Here is an 11,777-nt window from a genome sequence, read left to right as displayed (position 1 = left end):
ACGTACTTTAATGCAAGGAGACGAAGCGAAGACGATATGCAAATATGTATATTTCATCGATGAGCCATCCATCTATCCTAAAAGTCTACTTCTCCCTTACAAACACCCGTCCACTACACTTGACCACTTGGGAAGTACTAGTTCTTCAAACCCTCTGCATACTTCTCCCAACCGATCTCCTCTAATCTCTCCACCTTCCCCAACACTTCCTCCTCCAGCTTCTTCGAGTAAGCTTCGGTCGCTTCTTGCAGAGCGGGGATGGAGGTACCGAGGATCCGAACGGCAAGAAGTGCAGCGTTGGTGGAATTGTTGATGCCGACTGTTGCGCAGGGGATGCCTCGCTGTGCGATAAAGAGGTTCAAATCAGCAGCTGATCTAGGTAGAAGTCACGTCGAAGCGGCCGAGCTTGAAATGGGCTGGATAATGGGTGGGAGGCCCAAATGACGCTGTAGCCATATGAAGCTGAACACGAAGCTGAAAACACAAGTTCACACTCACAGGCATCTGCACGATACTGTACAAGGAGTCCACTCCATCCAGCACGCTCGCTTTGACAGGCACGCCAATGACCGGTAAGCTGGTCTCACTCGCCACCATTCCCGGTAGATGCGCCGCACCACCCGCACCTGCAATGATAGCTCTCAGTCCCCTGCCCGCAGCCGCCTTGGCGTACTTGACCATCCTTTCGGGAGTCCTGTGCGCTGAGGTGATCGTCAATTCGTACGGGATGTTGAACTGGTCCAAGATCTTGGTAGCGGGAATCATGACGGGCAGATCCGAATCGGAACCCATGATGATCCCGACGAGAGGTTTTGCGTGCGAGTGAGAAGGTGAAGGTGGAGGAGGGGCGATGGGATCGATCCAGTTCGTATCGGAATCAGGTTGAGCGAGGAGGATCGTTCGTAACCTATCGGTGAGCTCGGCATCGCTCTCGGCGGTCAGGGTGATATGTCCCATTTTTCGAGCTTTTCGACTTTCAGCTTTGCCATAAAGATGAACAGCGGCGCCGGGAACACTGAGGGCTGAATCGGCCATGGCATGAATGGGGTCCATAGACGATGAAGAACCGAGGATGTTGATCATGGCTGCTGAGGGGACTCTGAGAGCGGTCGAGCCGAGAGGGTAAGAAAGGATAGCACGGAGATGATTCTCGAATTGAGAGGTGAGACAGGCCTCGATAGTGTGGTGCCCAGAGTTGTGTGGTCGAGGTGCAATCTCGTTGAGGAGGAGAGTGCCTAACGGCGTATAAGCGACTGTCTGAGCGGACGCAAACAGCACGCCATGAACCCACCATCTGCCATGAGGAACATCTCCACACCAAAGATCCCAGCACCTTCCAAATGACCGACCGCCTTCTCTGCCAGTTCCCTCGCCCGCTGATTCACTCCCTTCTCACCTCTGAGCGGCGCGAGACACACCCTCAAGATACTCTCTCTGTGGATAGTCTCCACCGCATCGTAACTTCTCACTTCCCCCTCCTTATTCCTGACAACCATCACCGCAACTTCCTTGACGAATGGTGCCCACCCCTCAGCGTAGAGAGGTCGGTCTCCCAGATGAGCTAGAGAAGCTTTGATAGCTGCTGAGTCGATGGATTGGAGTGGTGAGTTGCCTCTTCCGTCATAAGCCAATGTCTTCGCCTTCAACATGATGGGCAAACCCAGCTTGTCGGCGAGAGCAACGACATCCTCCTCCCTCGGTGTAGCGGGTAACCCTTCGAACGGAGCTACGGGAATCCCTCTCTCGGCAAGATACTTCTTCTGCTCGTATTTGTCCTGGATCAACCGAATCGTCTTCGGAGACGGTTGGACCTCGCACAACCCTTCCTTCTCGACCGCTTCCAAGACGTCCGCGTTGACATGCTCGATCTCGACGGTCAAGATGTCGCATTTCGAGGCCAGTTCCCGGATATGCTGTTCGGAAGTGAAGGGTCCATCAGGGTGGGAATGAGGTTGAGGAGCGAGCAGGGTCTGTTTGGCAGGTGTGTAGTCGCCAGAATCGAGGATTAGAAGGGGGATGCCGAGGAGTGCAGCGGGATGCGTGAGCATACGACCGAGTTGGCCGCCGCCTGTTGCGCTGCAGTGTCAGCTGTCTCCCATGCACGTGAAGCGTATTCACAACTCACCAAGGATGCCGACTGTCTTTCGTGGTGCCATGTTGATCGATCACTTTCTGGCTTGGGTATATGAAGAGCGTGCTATCAGGCCAACAGGTCAATCAATACAGTGAATGACAGACTCGGGAGAAAAAAAGTTGTCTCGACGATGATCATGATCGCGACCACGTGGAAGTCGTAGCATTACAAAATAGTCGCAGGTGCTTGTGATCGATGTTTTCATCGATTTTGTAATGGTTTTGTAATGATGTCGTGATTGAGCCAGGCAAAACCCCTCCGGTTATCCAGCTGACCGGAATGTTGTTGTCCACCCTTGCTCAAGTCATCGTGTGGTGACATCTTGACTTGACCATCTTCCCCCACCACCCCCCGTACAATCTCATCTGGCCCACGGATGGTATCAGACGACATGTCCACCAAGACTAGCATCCCAAGATCGGGCCAAGAACTGAGCGATGTTCGTTCTGCCTTACCGCTCGACAAGCTAGTACCATATCTGGAGGACAATATCGAAGGGTTTAGGGGGCCCGTAGAAGTGAAGCAGTTCAAGGTGAGCTGAATGAAGATGTCCAACTTTCGTGAAAGTCTGAGCTAACATGTATGAGACGACAGTTTGGTCAAGTCAGTCACTGTCTCTGGCAAAACGAAGGGAACACGAGCTGAACTAGCAGCGATTTAGTCCAACCCGACTTACCTACTCACCCCGAGCTCCCCTTCCCGGTCGTTCGTCTTACGCAGAGCACCGTCTGGTCCCCTTCTCTCACCAACCGCTCATCGAGTCGATCGAGAGTATCTGGTCCTCTCAGCCCTCAATACGTACAACGACAAAGTCGACCAAGACAGAAGAGTACCGGTCCCCAAGGTCTACGTTCTCTGCGAAGATAAAGATGTCGCAGGAGCTAGTTTCTACGTGATGGAATATATGAAGGGTAGGGTTTTCACTGACGTGAGGATGAAGGAGCTCCCTCGAGACGAGAGGTGGGCATGGTAAGCTAGCTCATTCTGTAACGCAGGCTGTAGAAGGCTAGCTGATACGAATTTTTCCTTGGTTAGTTGGAAATCAGCCATAAATACCCTTACTCGTCTGTCTACCATCCCATTATCGTCTTTAGCCTTACCACCATCTTTCGCACCGCCTCCGGAACAAAAGCCCTACTTCCCCCGTCAAGTCATCTCTCTCCTCCGAGTTTCAGATGCCCAGAGTCGGGCTAGATCCAAAGAGACAGGAGACGAAGTAGGACCGATCTGGGGCACGGCAGAGATGAAGAGATGGTTTGAGGAGGGGGCAAAACGTTTAGGCGAGGAAGAAAAGGTGGGGGGAGTCGGAAGTGTCGTTCATGGAGATTTCAAGATTGATAACCTCGTGAGTTCTTCGGAAACATCGCAAAAGTGCAGCATTGGCCTGGCCGGCTATAAGTTGGGCTGACCTGACATGAAATGATGGGCAGATCTTCCACCCCACGGAACCAAGAGTCATCAGCATCTTGGATTGGGAGCTATGTACACTGGGATCGCCGCTCGCGGATCTTGGCAACGTCCTTTTGCCGTTCTCTTTCCCGCCATTGTCGTCTGAGCACCTCAAGGGCATGTCTTCGGCACTAGGAGAAGGACAAAGAGACGATATGACACTTCTTCTTGGAATGAAAGGGCTAACAAGTGGTGAGACCGGGATACCTCAGGGAGACGATTTGGAAAGATGGTGGGTGGAAGGGATGAATGAGGGTGGAGAGTATCATGGTGGTACTCGAAGATGGGAAGAATGGCCAATACCTCATATGGCGTGAGTGCGATCTCTGAAACAATGCTAAAAACGACATAAGAGATGCTGATGTTGGCATAATCGTCAACAGCTGGGTCCGATCGTGGATCCTTTTCAGACTTGCTATCATTGCTCAGGGTATCGCAGCTCGTGCAGCCTTAGGTCAAGCAAGCTCGGCAGATGCACGAGCGGACAGTAGACCAGTATTCGACTTTTTCGGTAAGATGGCATGGGAAATCAAGATTGCGGCGGAAGGGGATCCAAAGGCAAAACTGTAAACATGGCAAGAAGGGGGGAAAAAGTCTAGAACAGTCTACATCTATGCATGGTGGATGGTTGTGGTGAATGATCATACTAGACGGTCAAGTACGGTAGCTCGGAGAGGAACGCTCTCCATCGCTCCTTCGTTCTCAACACAGATCGCGCATGCCTGTCAGATCAAGGACGCGTCGAAGTAAGCGCCATGGTCTGTTGTAAATGGACTGAATTTCCGACACCGCACTCACGGTTAAACAAGTTCTGAGTACATCCTCAAGCTTTGCGCCAGACATCAGCCCAGCTGTGAAATACCCTGCGAAACAGTCCCCTGCGCCCGTCGTGTCCTTCAAAGGGTAGACCAGTCTGCCCGCAGGTAGGTGGCCCACTTTCTCTCCTGGCTGGAAATACAGTATCCCTTTCGATCCAAGAGTACAAATGATCCCCACTGATTTCGAAAAGTATTCGTTCTCGTGTAAAGCGAGAATACCGGCGGAAGCTTGAGCCTGCAGATGATCGTCATCTCCATGAGAAGGGTTGGGGGACGAAGAGTTGAAAGCCAAGAGTAGATCGCCAAGTTCTCCCTCGTTTACGATGAGCCATGAGAGGTGTTTCCATGGGAAATCCCGGAGTTGCGAGGGAGATAACATGGGGGATGGGTTGAATACTGAAGTGAGGGTCGATTCGCCAGCCCCAATGAGGTACGAGAGGGTCGAAGGGAGAGGAACTTCATTTTGAATGAGGAGATGAGTGTAGCGTTTGAGGTCCGGCGAGGCAACACCGGGTGGCAGGTAGTAGTTTGCTCCGGCGTGAAGGACTAGCATATCGTACTGTTAGATGACTGATTCAGGGAGTATGGAGGTAGAGACAGACACGCACCGATAGAGTTCTCGCCGTCGGCTGCACTTTGTATGATGGCTCTACCGGTCAACTGCAGAGATTGTCTGTGTCAGCGCCGATGCGGAATTACTCCCAAAGATTCTTATGACTCACCTCATTTTCCAACACTTTCAAACTATCGACGCCGACCCCAGCACCTTGCAACATCTCCTTGACCCATATCCCATCTTTCCCAATTGCACCATCCAGATCCACCGCTCCTCCTCCTCTGGCGACCGCATAAGCTTGATTGGCACCTTTGCCACCTGCTCGCTTGGTGAGTTTGGTGGAGGAGATGGTCTCTCCTGGTCGAACGATGTGAGGAAGGTGGAAGAACTCGTCGATGTCTGAGTGTTTTGAGAGAAGAAAGGAAGACGAAGTCAGATTAGAGCGTCAACGATAAAATGTCGATCTACGGCGCAAACTTGGGGACGACATCACGTCCACTTCGTATCACAGGAAGTGAGGGGGATATATGACCCCATAGAAATCACGCACTGACTGAACCTCTGACCAGACATCGAGGGGAAGCGGACGAGAAGACCATTGTGCTTTGGCGTTGTTGATCTAGAGACAGATGCGAGTGAGTATAGGCAGTGATGACTTGGGCAACTAGAAGACAAGACAGAGAAGAGCGAAGAAGAGACAGATGAAATCAAAGTGTAGTCAATCTCATTCCGTCCGATCAGTTGGATTCGGGCCGAGTAAAGTCGGGTGGCACGTGGCACATGTTCGGCTTTGATCCAACACTGGAGTAACTTATACATTCTACGTGTATTGTGTATCTACCAAAGGGCATTCACCTATGTTCTGTGTGCATGCAAAACTAGCAAGTGAAGGCTCGCCTACCATTCTCGCCGGCGTCACGATCTCTCTGCCTCCGTCTCAGTACCTGGCTGTACCTGGCACACCACCGAGTCTCCAGCGCGACCATACGTACGACTTGATTGTCTGGTCGTCCAAAGTGATGGACGTCGATTTCTTGCCAGACCCGTGCTGTGATTGATCACGCAGGCTCTGTAGCTGCACATCAGAAGGCAATTGGGTGTACATCATGTACAGAGTGTCTTCCAGGGCAGGATCCTCAAACTGTTCTGATGAGACTTTCCCTTTGAGAAGGTTTTCCTAGCCTCGAATGTAAGTGGTCTTGTCAGGCTCTGACCAATCAGAGCCACGGACCGCAGAGAGAACATCGCTAATAGCATCTTGTTCACCTGGATCAGTCACCGAATTGCAGATGGCTGAGTGGCCACCTGGTCTGGGAGACCCGTGATCAAATGGCCACGCTTGATTTCGACCGCTGTGCATATTCCGGGAGGCTTGGTTGTAGAGGTTCAAGATCACGACCGCTTTTCTCAGAGGGTCATGCGGGTTCCAGTCAGATGTACCTTGTTCTCTGAGCAGGCTGTCTAAGACATCATCAGGAGGCGCCAAGAAGCTGTTAGAAAACGTTTCCGCTGGAACTGTGATGCGCTCGTGAACTCCCGATGATGTTGGGTAATGGAAACCAAGGTTGTCTTCTCGTTGAGCGCAAAGTGCGCGTTGTACAGCGAGAGAAGCTTCCCTTTCAGCTGGTAAAGGCTCCAAGTTTGCTGGATGCAGTGATAGCGTCCTTGAGGATGCAGAGGAATGGGGCGTAACACTATCCATCTGTGTCCACTCGAAATCGGAAAACTCCATGTTACTGTGGTCCATCAATTGCCAGTCCATACCATTATCGATTGTCTGGTGGTTCGGATGCCCTGCAAAGGATCGGTCGGTAGCAGAACCCCACAAAGACTCGGGCCGATGGTATGTGTTTTGGTACATTTCAGAGAATGTCTCCAGTGATCCCGGATGATAGTCAGTGGGTGGAAGTTCGTCAAAATTGACATGTGGCACATCGTCGAGGTCCGATACAGGCCAGAAGTCCTCGTCACCAAGTTCAAAGTCAGACCGAATCATGGCTCCAGAAGACGGCTTGACAGAAGACATGCTGAGGATATTATTCTGCTGGGATGGTACGTCAAGCTGATAATGTTTTGTTGCGGGAGCCATAAAAGTGGAGTCTACTAGCTTGAATACGAGGTTTCTTTGCTTTCTTTGCTGTATTTATATTCTCGTTGCCCTTGTGAATCGACTTTTATGAGCTTGAATTCTCAAACGCCTCGTACCAAGCCCTCCTTTCACACAGACGTCATACTGCACATCTCTTTTGTTTCCACCCCCTCAGTAAAAGGAATACGGAGTCGCAGCTTGTCTTCCAAAGATATGATGCCACGGCGCCACATGCGACCAGTCTTTCGCTGATCTGAGATAGTACCTCCACATCTCATGCACATACGGTTGACTGAACCGTCTGTCACTATGTGCTCTTCATGGCAATATGTCACTGTCACTCGCATAGCTATCATAGGCGGAGGACAATCTCCAAAAACTAGGGAGAATCGGGATTGGAATCAATGATAATTGGTCTCTCTGCTGTCCCTTCCCCTCGGTCTTCTGTTTCTGACATGTTCTGTGCCCCGGCTGACGCCGTATACGCAGCCTCATATATCCCGTTATAAACGTCTGCAGCCTCTTGGCTAATCTCAACCGGGCTTCCTCTTGTCGAAAGCACCATCCTGTAGACTGCGGCTCGGTCAGGCAAGGAAGTCTGTAAGCTGTAAGGTGTATTCTGAAGGGCTCGCGGCCGAAATCTGCGGCTTGGCTTATGTCCACAAGCTCCCTGGGATCCCAAAAGGTCCGTCAGACCTTGAAGATCCTGAGTCCTCTCTGGTTCTTCCCAGCGATGAAATCTCAGTCCCAGGTCGATTCGACCGATTGCGTCTCTCTCATAGGGCGATAGGATGATTTCGTCACCGTAAGACTGGTCGTTGAAATTCGGTCTCCAATATTTGCTCATGTCTCCGTTGTCAATCCTGTCCAACAGACAGCTGACCACCAAGGTTGCGTCAATAAGATTTTGATGTTCCTCTGATAGACCTGCCATTGTGCGAGCGAGTGCTTTATGTGGATTCGTGTGGTCCTGAAGGCTGAGTTTGAGCTGAAGATTCAAGTCGTCCCGACTGGGTAATTGCGGCGAGCTCTCGTTGCGAAAATCCTGGGAACCGAGTCTGGAAAACGCTCTGCCCTCATAGACCAGGTATCTGATCCCGTTCCTGATCGAACGGCTGGTAGAGGGCGAAATGTCGTGCCGGGACATCTCGAAATCGTCTCGGGCACTGTTGAAACAGTTAAAAATCTTCAGGAGGGCCGTCCGGTCGTGTTTTGAGAGGACAAATGGTATCGTCTTGTCTCTCACAGAGGATGAGACTTGAGCGGAAGAGCTGGTTGCCCCTGCCAGATTCTGAGAATGACGAGTAGAGCGACCGAGGGTGTGGTGGCGAGTGGATCCGCCGGACCTGTGACACGATTCATGTGGGGAGTACCTATGCCCAGCAGAATCTCGGCTATGGTGAGAAGAGGAGGGCGTGTCACCGTTCCTTGTTCTGTTCGCACTAGGGCCAGCCGGGGAGGTCAAAGCGTGGCCCGCCGATGCGGAAGCTTCTGACTGGGCAGCAGCCGTATTTGTCAAGGTTGTTGAGGTTCGAGCTGGACCAGAGTCGACATTCTCAAGGCTTGATGTCGAATGATATTCATAAGCGGCATATTCAGAGACGTCATCGAAATTGTAGGCCAAGTCCATCCAATCAGGAGGATCATTTGGATCAAAAAATGGGAATGGGGCGGAGGGATCGGACATGTCGCTTGAAATGATTGTTTTCTCGTTGGTAAAGAAATGGGTAGAAGTTCAATGTGGTTCATTTCGTCCAACAGTGGCAACCTTGGTCCGACTATAAGTACCCGTACTTCTAGTCGCCCGAAGCTCGCTCTCTATCTCATCCCTTGTAGACAGTATGAGCATGCCATGTCAAAGGTTCGATGCTCCCTTTGTCCCTGCATTGTCTTTTCGAAGGCCGGAGAGCTGTTGAGCCCTCGAGGAGGAATTAGCTGCTCCGGGTAAGGCAGCCAAGACAGAGGCGACCCGTGATTGCAGCACGACCATGACTGAATGGGTAGCCTGGCATAACACACTGTGCATGCCGATCACACTTACAAATTGTTTTCCGTATCACTGGGAGGATTATGCATATATGGTCCAAGATGCTAACAGTGCCGTACCCATATGCCCTAGTATTGGCCACCCAAGCCTTTACTATCCATCTGAGCTCGACCTGGCCTTCTTGTGGAGCGCGAAGCTCTTCTACGTTCCGCAAAACTCCTTCATAGTTAGTGACCATCGATTCTTCCCATGAATCAGACTTGCGAAGGTCCCGGACGTCCCTGACGGAGGGTAACTGAGTGGAGAGCCAATATTTAGTCTCTTGTGAAAGCACACGGTTGGAAATCCCTTGAAAGAATCCGTCCTACAGTCAGGAGTTCTCTGAGCCCTACTACATATTGCGTCCTCTTTGGTTCAGTAGACAGACTGGATCTGAAAGCTTGCAAGACTTTTCTCACCACAGCTCGCTGTTCGAGGGAGAGATGAACGGTTGGCTCGTCTGGAGTGCAGACTCTGTTTATCTTATGGTTCGATAAGGAAGCTCTTTGGAGGAGAAATTCACTTTGCTCTCCATTAATGATCTCATCGAGGATCGCCATGGTCCGTATGACCGAGTTTCGGAGGTATAGGTGGGATTTTTGCAAGCTTGTCGATCCGACACCTCCGCTCTCACGACTACACTCGAGCAGCAGATTCAGCTGGTCGGCTTGGGGCAGGACACTGTGACATGCAAGATGCTCTTCGGATTCGTCGAGCACTAATGATGATTTGATTTTTCCGCGCCGACGAAGTTTTTGAAGACCACAACAGATCGCAAAAGACGTGGACGACGATAAGCCTTTTGTTTCGAGACTAGACCTGAAGGTCTTGAAGGCGTTTTCAGCCATTTGGGCGGCGCTTTTGTCAAAGTCGGACAAGTGGTAAGTGTCTGACACAGGGCTATTCGTTGGAGAGAGCTCGATAGACCCCGTTCGTTGTGGTTCCACCTGATCAGCAGATCTGCGCGAGCAACTGACAGACAGCCATTGGTCATGTAGGGCTGAGTCGACAATAGACAAGTAGGAGAAGATGTAGGTCAGACAGTCGACAGGAGGCGATGCATGGTGCTCATATTCCGTCGGCGGCAATTGACTGAAATCGATGTGTCTCACTCCGGGTACATGTCGCATTCGATATCCGACGAGAGCGACATGACGAGGACATGCTTTCTCGCATTGATTGATAAGAGGCCGGACCGTTCGATGCGTGTTGCAGCGTTTAGGTAATGAATGGGCGGAAGAATGAAGCGCAACTCTGCGATGGTTCTGATCCCGATTGTCTCGCCTTCGACTGAACAATGTCCAGCGTAGCATCGTTGTGCAATGTCGAAGGCCGCTAGAGATGGAAGTCTTCTGCGACACGCTGCGTGACATACTTGAGAGATTGCCCTTTTGCCCTTGGGGACACAGTCTTCACAATCTACTGTCGAAGGAGGCCACCGCCAATCCATGACCGAACAGGAACCCGACGGTCCTGACGATCCTCGAACTCACGAATGTAACCGGGAACTCACTTCAGAGGATATCATAGGAGCTGCATAGGAGACGTGCTCGGGAACAGCATGCCCGCACAATGCAAAGCGGGACCCATGCCATTCGGATCCCACAACTATGGCCAAGTCGTTGACTCGAGATGCATAAAACTATATCAGCCTACAGCCATCGTATGTACAATTGCAACCCCTGTCATTGCTCGTGTTACAATGAGGTATCATTGAGACATTTGTCTAGGTGGCGGACGGTGGACTGTATTTCGGTGGAGCATCGCCGTAAGCCATCGGTGCACCTGAGGAAGCGAGAGGCCGTGTGCGTCCTGTTTGATCATATACCGGTGCAGGGGGGACGGGCAAAGAAGGTGCACCTGTGCAAACGGAAAGCGAGGCAGTGAGTAGGCACGTATGATCGAGTCGGGTCGAGTGACTCACCATATGCTGGCAGACTCGTCTCACTCGCACTCGTCAATCTCATCACCGCTGCCTGATCGCTGGTATGTCGCAGATGCGCAACCGAGTGAGGATGTTGATCCGGTCTGGGTGGAAACAATCGGCTTGTGACATCCCGTGCTACTTCAGTGATATGTGGTTGTACGGTGTTGGGCAGTGTACCGCCTTCGAGATCAGATCGCGGATGATGTGCTTGCTTTTGCCGATTCACCCGAGCGGCGATGACTCGAACTGAAAGAAGATGTCAGAGTGCCGTCGATGCAATGTTGGAGATATATCACTTACTCAGCCATATCACCAGTATGATCACCAAGATGACTATGAACCCTAGTGCGCTGTGAATCTCGTCAGTATGACCGATATGGAAACGCCCGAAAGCGAGGCATGGCGATACTGACTATAACATGACTGTCGACTATTTGAAGGTTGAGTGATGCAGATACAGGGTGATCGTGCGAGATGATCGATGAGGGGTGAGAGGTGTATCTATGTGTGGAATGTAGAAATGTAGATGTATGGAATAATATCTCAAGAGAGATAGTCGTCGATCTCTTCTCATCGTCTTTTGACATCTTTCATTTCGCCACCCTTTCCGGTGGAAACCTCCGGCCGATTCGGCAATGACCCGCCAAGTCAGCCCGGATCCGGCCGAATGGCAAAACATCGACGGTCACGTGACTGTTCCTGCTCACCCCCCGTCATCGTTCATCATCCATCTCCCTTGGCTCAACCTGTATCATCTGTCGTCCTTTCCATCTCCCAT

The 11,777-nt window shown here is 51.4% G+C and overlaps 6 protein-coding genes across 6 annotated transcripts; 1 reads left to right on the top strand and 5 right to left on the bottom strand.

Moving 5' to 3' along the window:
* Positions 1-137: 137 nt before the first annotated feature.
* On the bottom strand, positions 138-2,156 carry IAR55_004940 (phosphoribosylaminoimidazole carboxylase; the record flags this gene model as incomplete). The annotated part of the gene is made up of 4 exons (XM_066948034.1): positions 138-341; positions 499-1,235; positions 1,292-2,068; positions 2,126-2,156. The coding sequence occupies 4 exons, from the start codon at positions 2,154-2,156 to the stop codon at positions 138-140; spliced, it is 1,749 nt and encodes a 582-aa protein (XP_066801493.1).
* Positions 2,157-2,525: 369 nt separating this feature from the next.
* IAR55_004939 (uncharacterized protein) lies at positions 2,526-4,153 on the top strand (the record flags this gene model as incomplete). Its single annotated transcript, XM_066948033.1, has 6 exons — positions 2,526-2,666; positions 2,729-2,737; positions 2,796-3,103; positions 3,170-3,479; positions 3,565-3,896; positions 3,967-4,153. The coding sequence occupies 6 exons, from the start codon at positions 2,526-2,528 to the stop codon at positions 4,151-4,153; spliced, it is 1,287 nt and encodes a 428-aa protein (XP_066801492.1).
* A 71-nt stretch (positions 4,154-4,224) lies between these two features.
* On the bottom strand, positions 4,225-5,556 carry IAR55_004938 (uncharacterized protein; the record flags this gene model as incomplete). Its single annotated transcript, XM_066948032.1, has 5 exons — positions 4,225-4,305; positions 4,382-4,947; positions 5,010-5,061; positions 5,124-5,356; positions 5,508-5,556. 5 exons carry the CDS (start codon positions 5,554-5,556, stop codon positions 4,225-4,227), a joined length of 981 nt encoding a protein of 326 aa, XP_066801491.1.
* Positions 5,557-6,134: 578 nt separating this feature from the next.
* Positions 6,135-7,046, bottom strand: IAR55_004937 (uncharacterized protein; the record flags this gene model as incomplete). Its single annotated transcript, XM_066948031.1, has 1 exon — positions 6,135-7,046. One exon carries the CDS (start codon positions 7,044-7,046, stop codon positions 6,135-6,137), a length of 912 nt encoding a protein of 303 aa, XP_066801490.1.
* Positions 7,047-7,425: 379 nt separating this feature from the next.
* On the bottom strand, positions 7,426-8,733 carry IAR55_004936 (uncharacterized protein; the record flags this gene model as incomplete). The annotated part of the gene is made up of 1 exon (XM_066948030.1): positions 7,426-8,733. The coding sequence occupies one exon, from the start codon at positions 8,731-8,733 to the stop codon at positions 7,426-7,428; it is 1,308 nt and encodes a 435-aa protein (XP_066801489.1).
* Positions 8,734-10,798: 2,065 nt separating this feature from the next.
* IAR55_004935 (uncharacterized protein) lies at positions 10,799-11,420 on the bottom strand (the record flags this gene model as incomplete). Its single annotated transcript, XM_066948029.1, has 4 exons — positions 10,799-10,932; positions 10,997-11,245; positions 11,300-11,349; positions 11,413-11,420. The coding sequence occupies 4 exons, from the start codon at positions 11,418-11,420 to the stop codon at positions 10,799-10,801; spliced, it is 441 nt and encodes a 146-aa protein (XP_066801488.1).
* Between the last annotated feature and the right edge of the window lie 357 nt (positions 11,421-11,777).

Source organism: Kwoniella newhampshirensis, chromosome 9 (assembly GCF_039105145.1).
Source record: "Kwoniella newhampshirensis strain CBS 13917 chromosome 9, whole genome shotgun sequence".
NCBI classification, from domain to species: domain Eukaryota; kingdom Fungi; phylum Basidiomycota; class Tremellomycetes; order Tremellales; family Cryptococcaceae; genus Kwoniella; species Kwoniella newhampshirensis.
The sequence above is the reverse complement of the archived record's forward strand: the minus strand, read 5'-3'. Positions and strand labels throughout refer to the sequence as shown.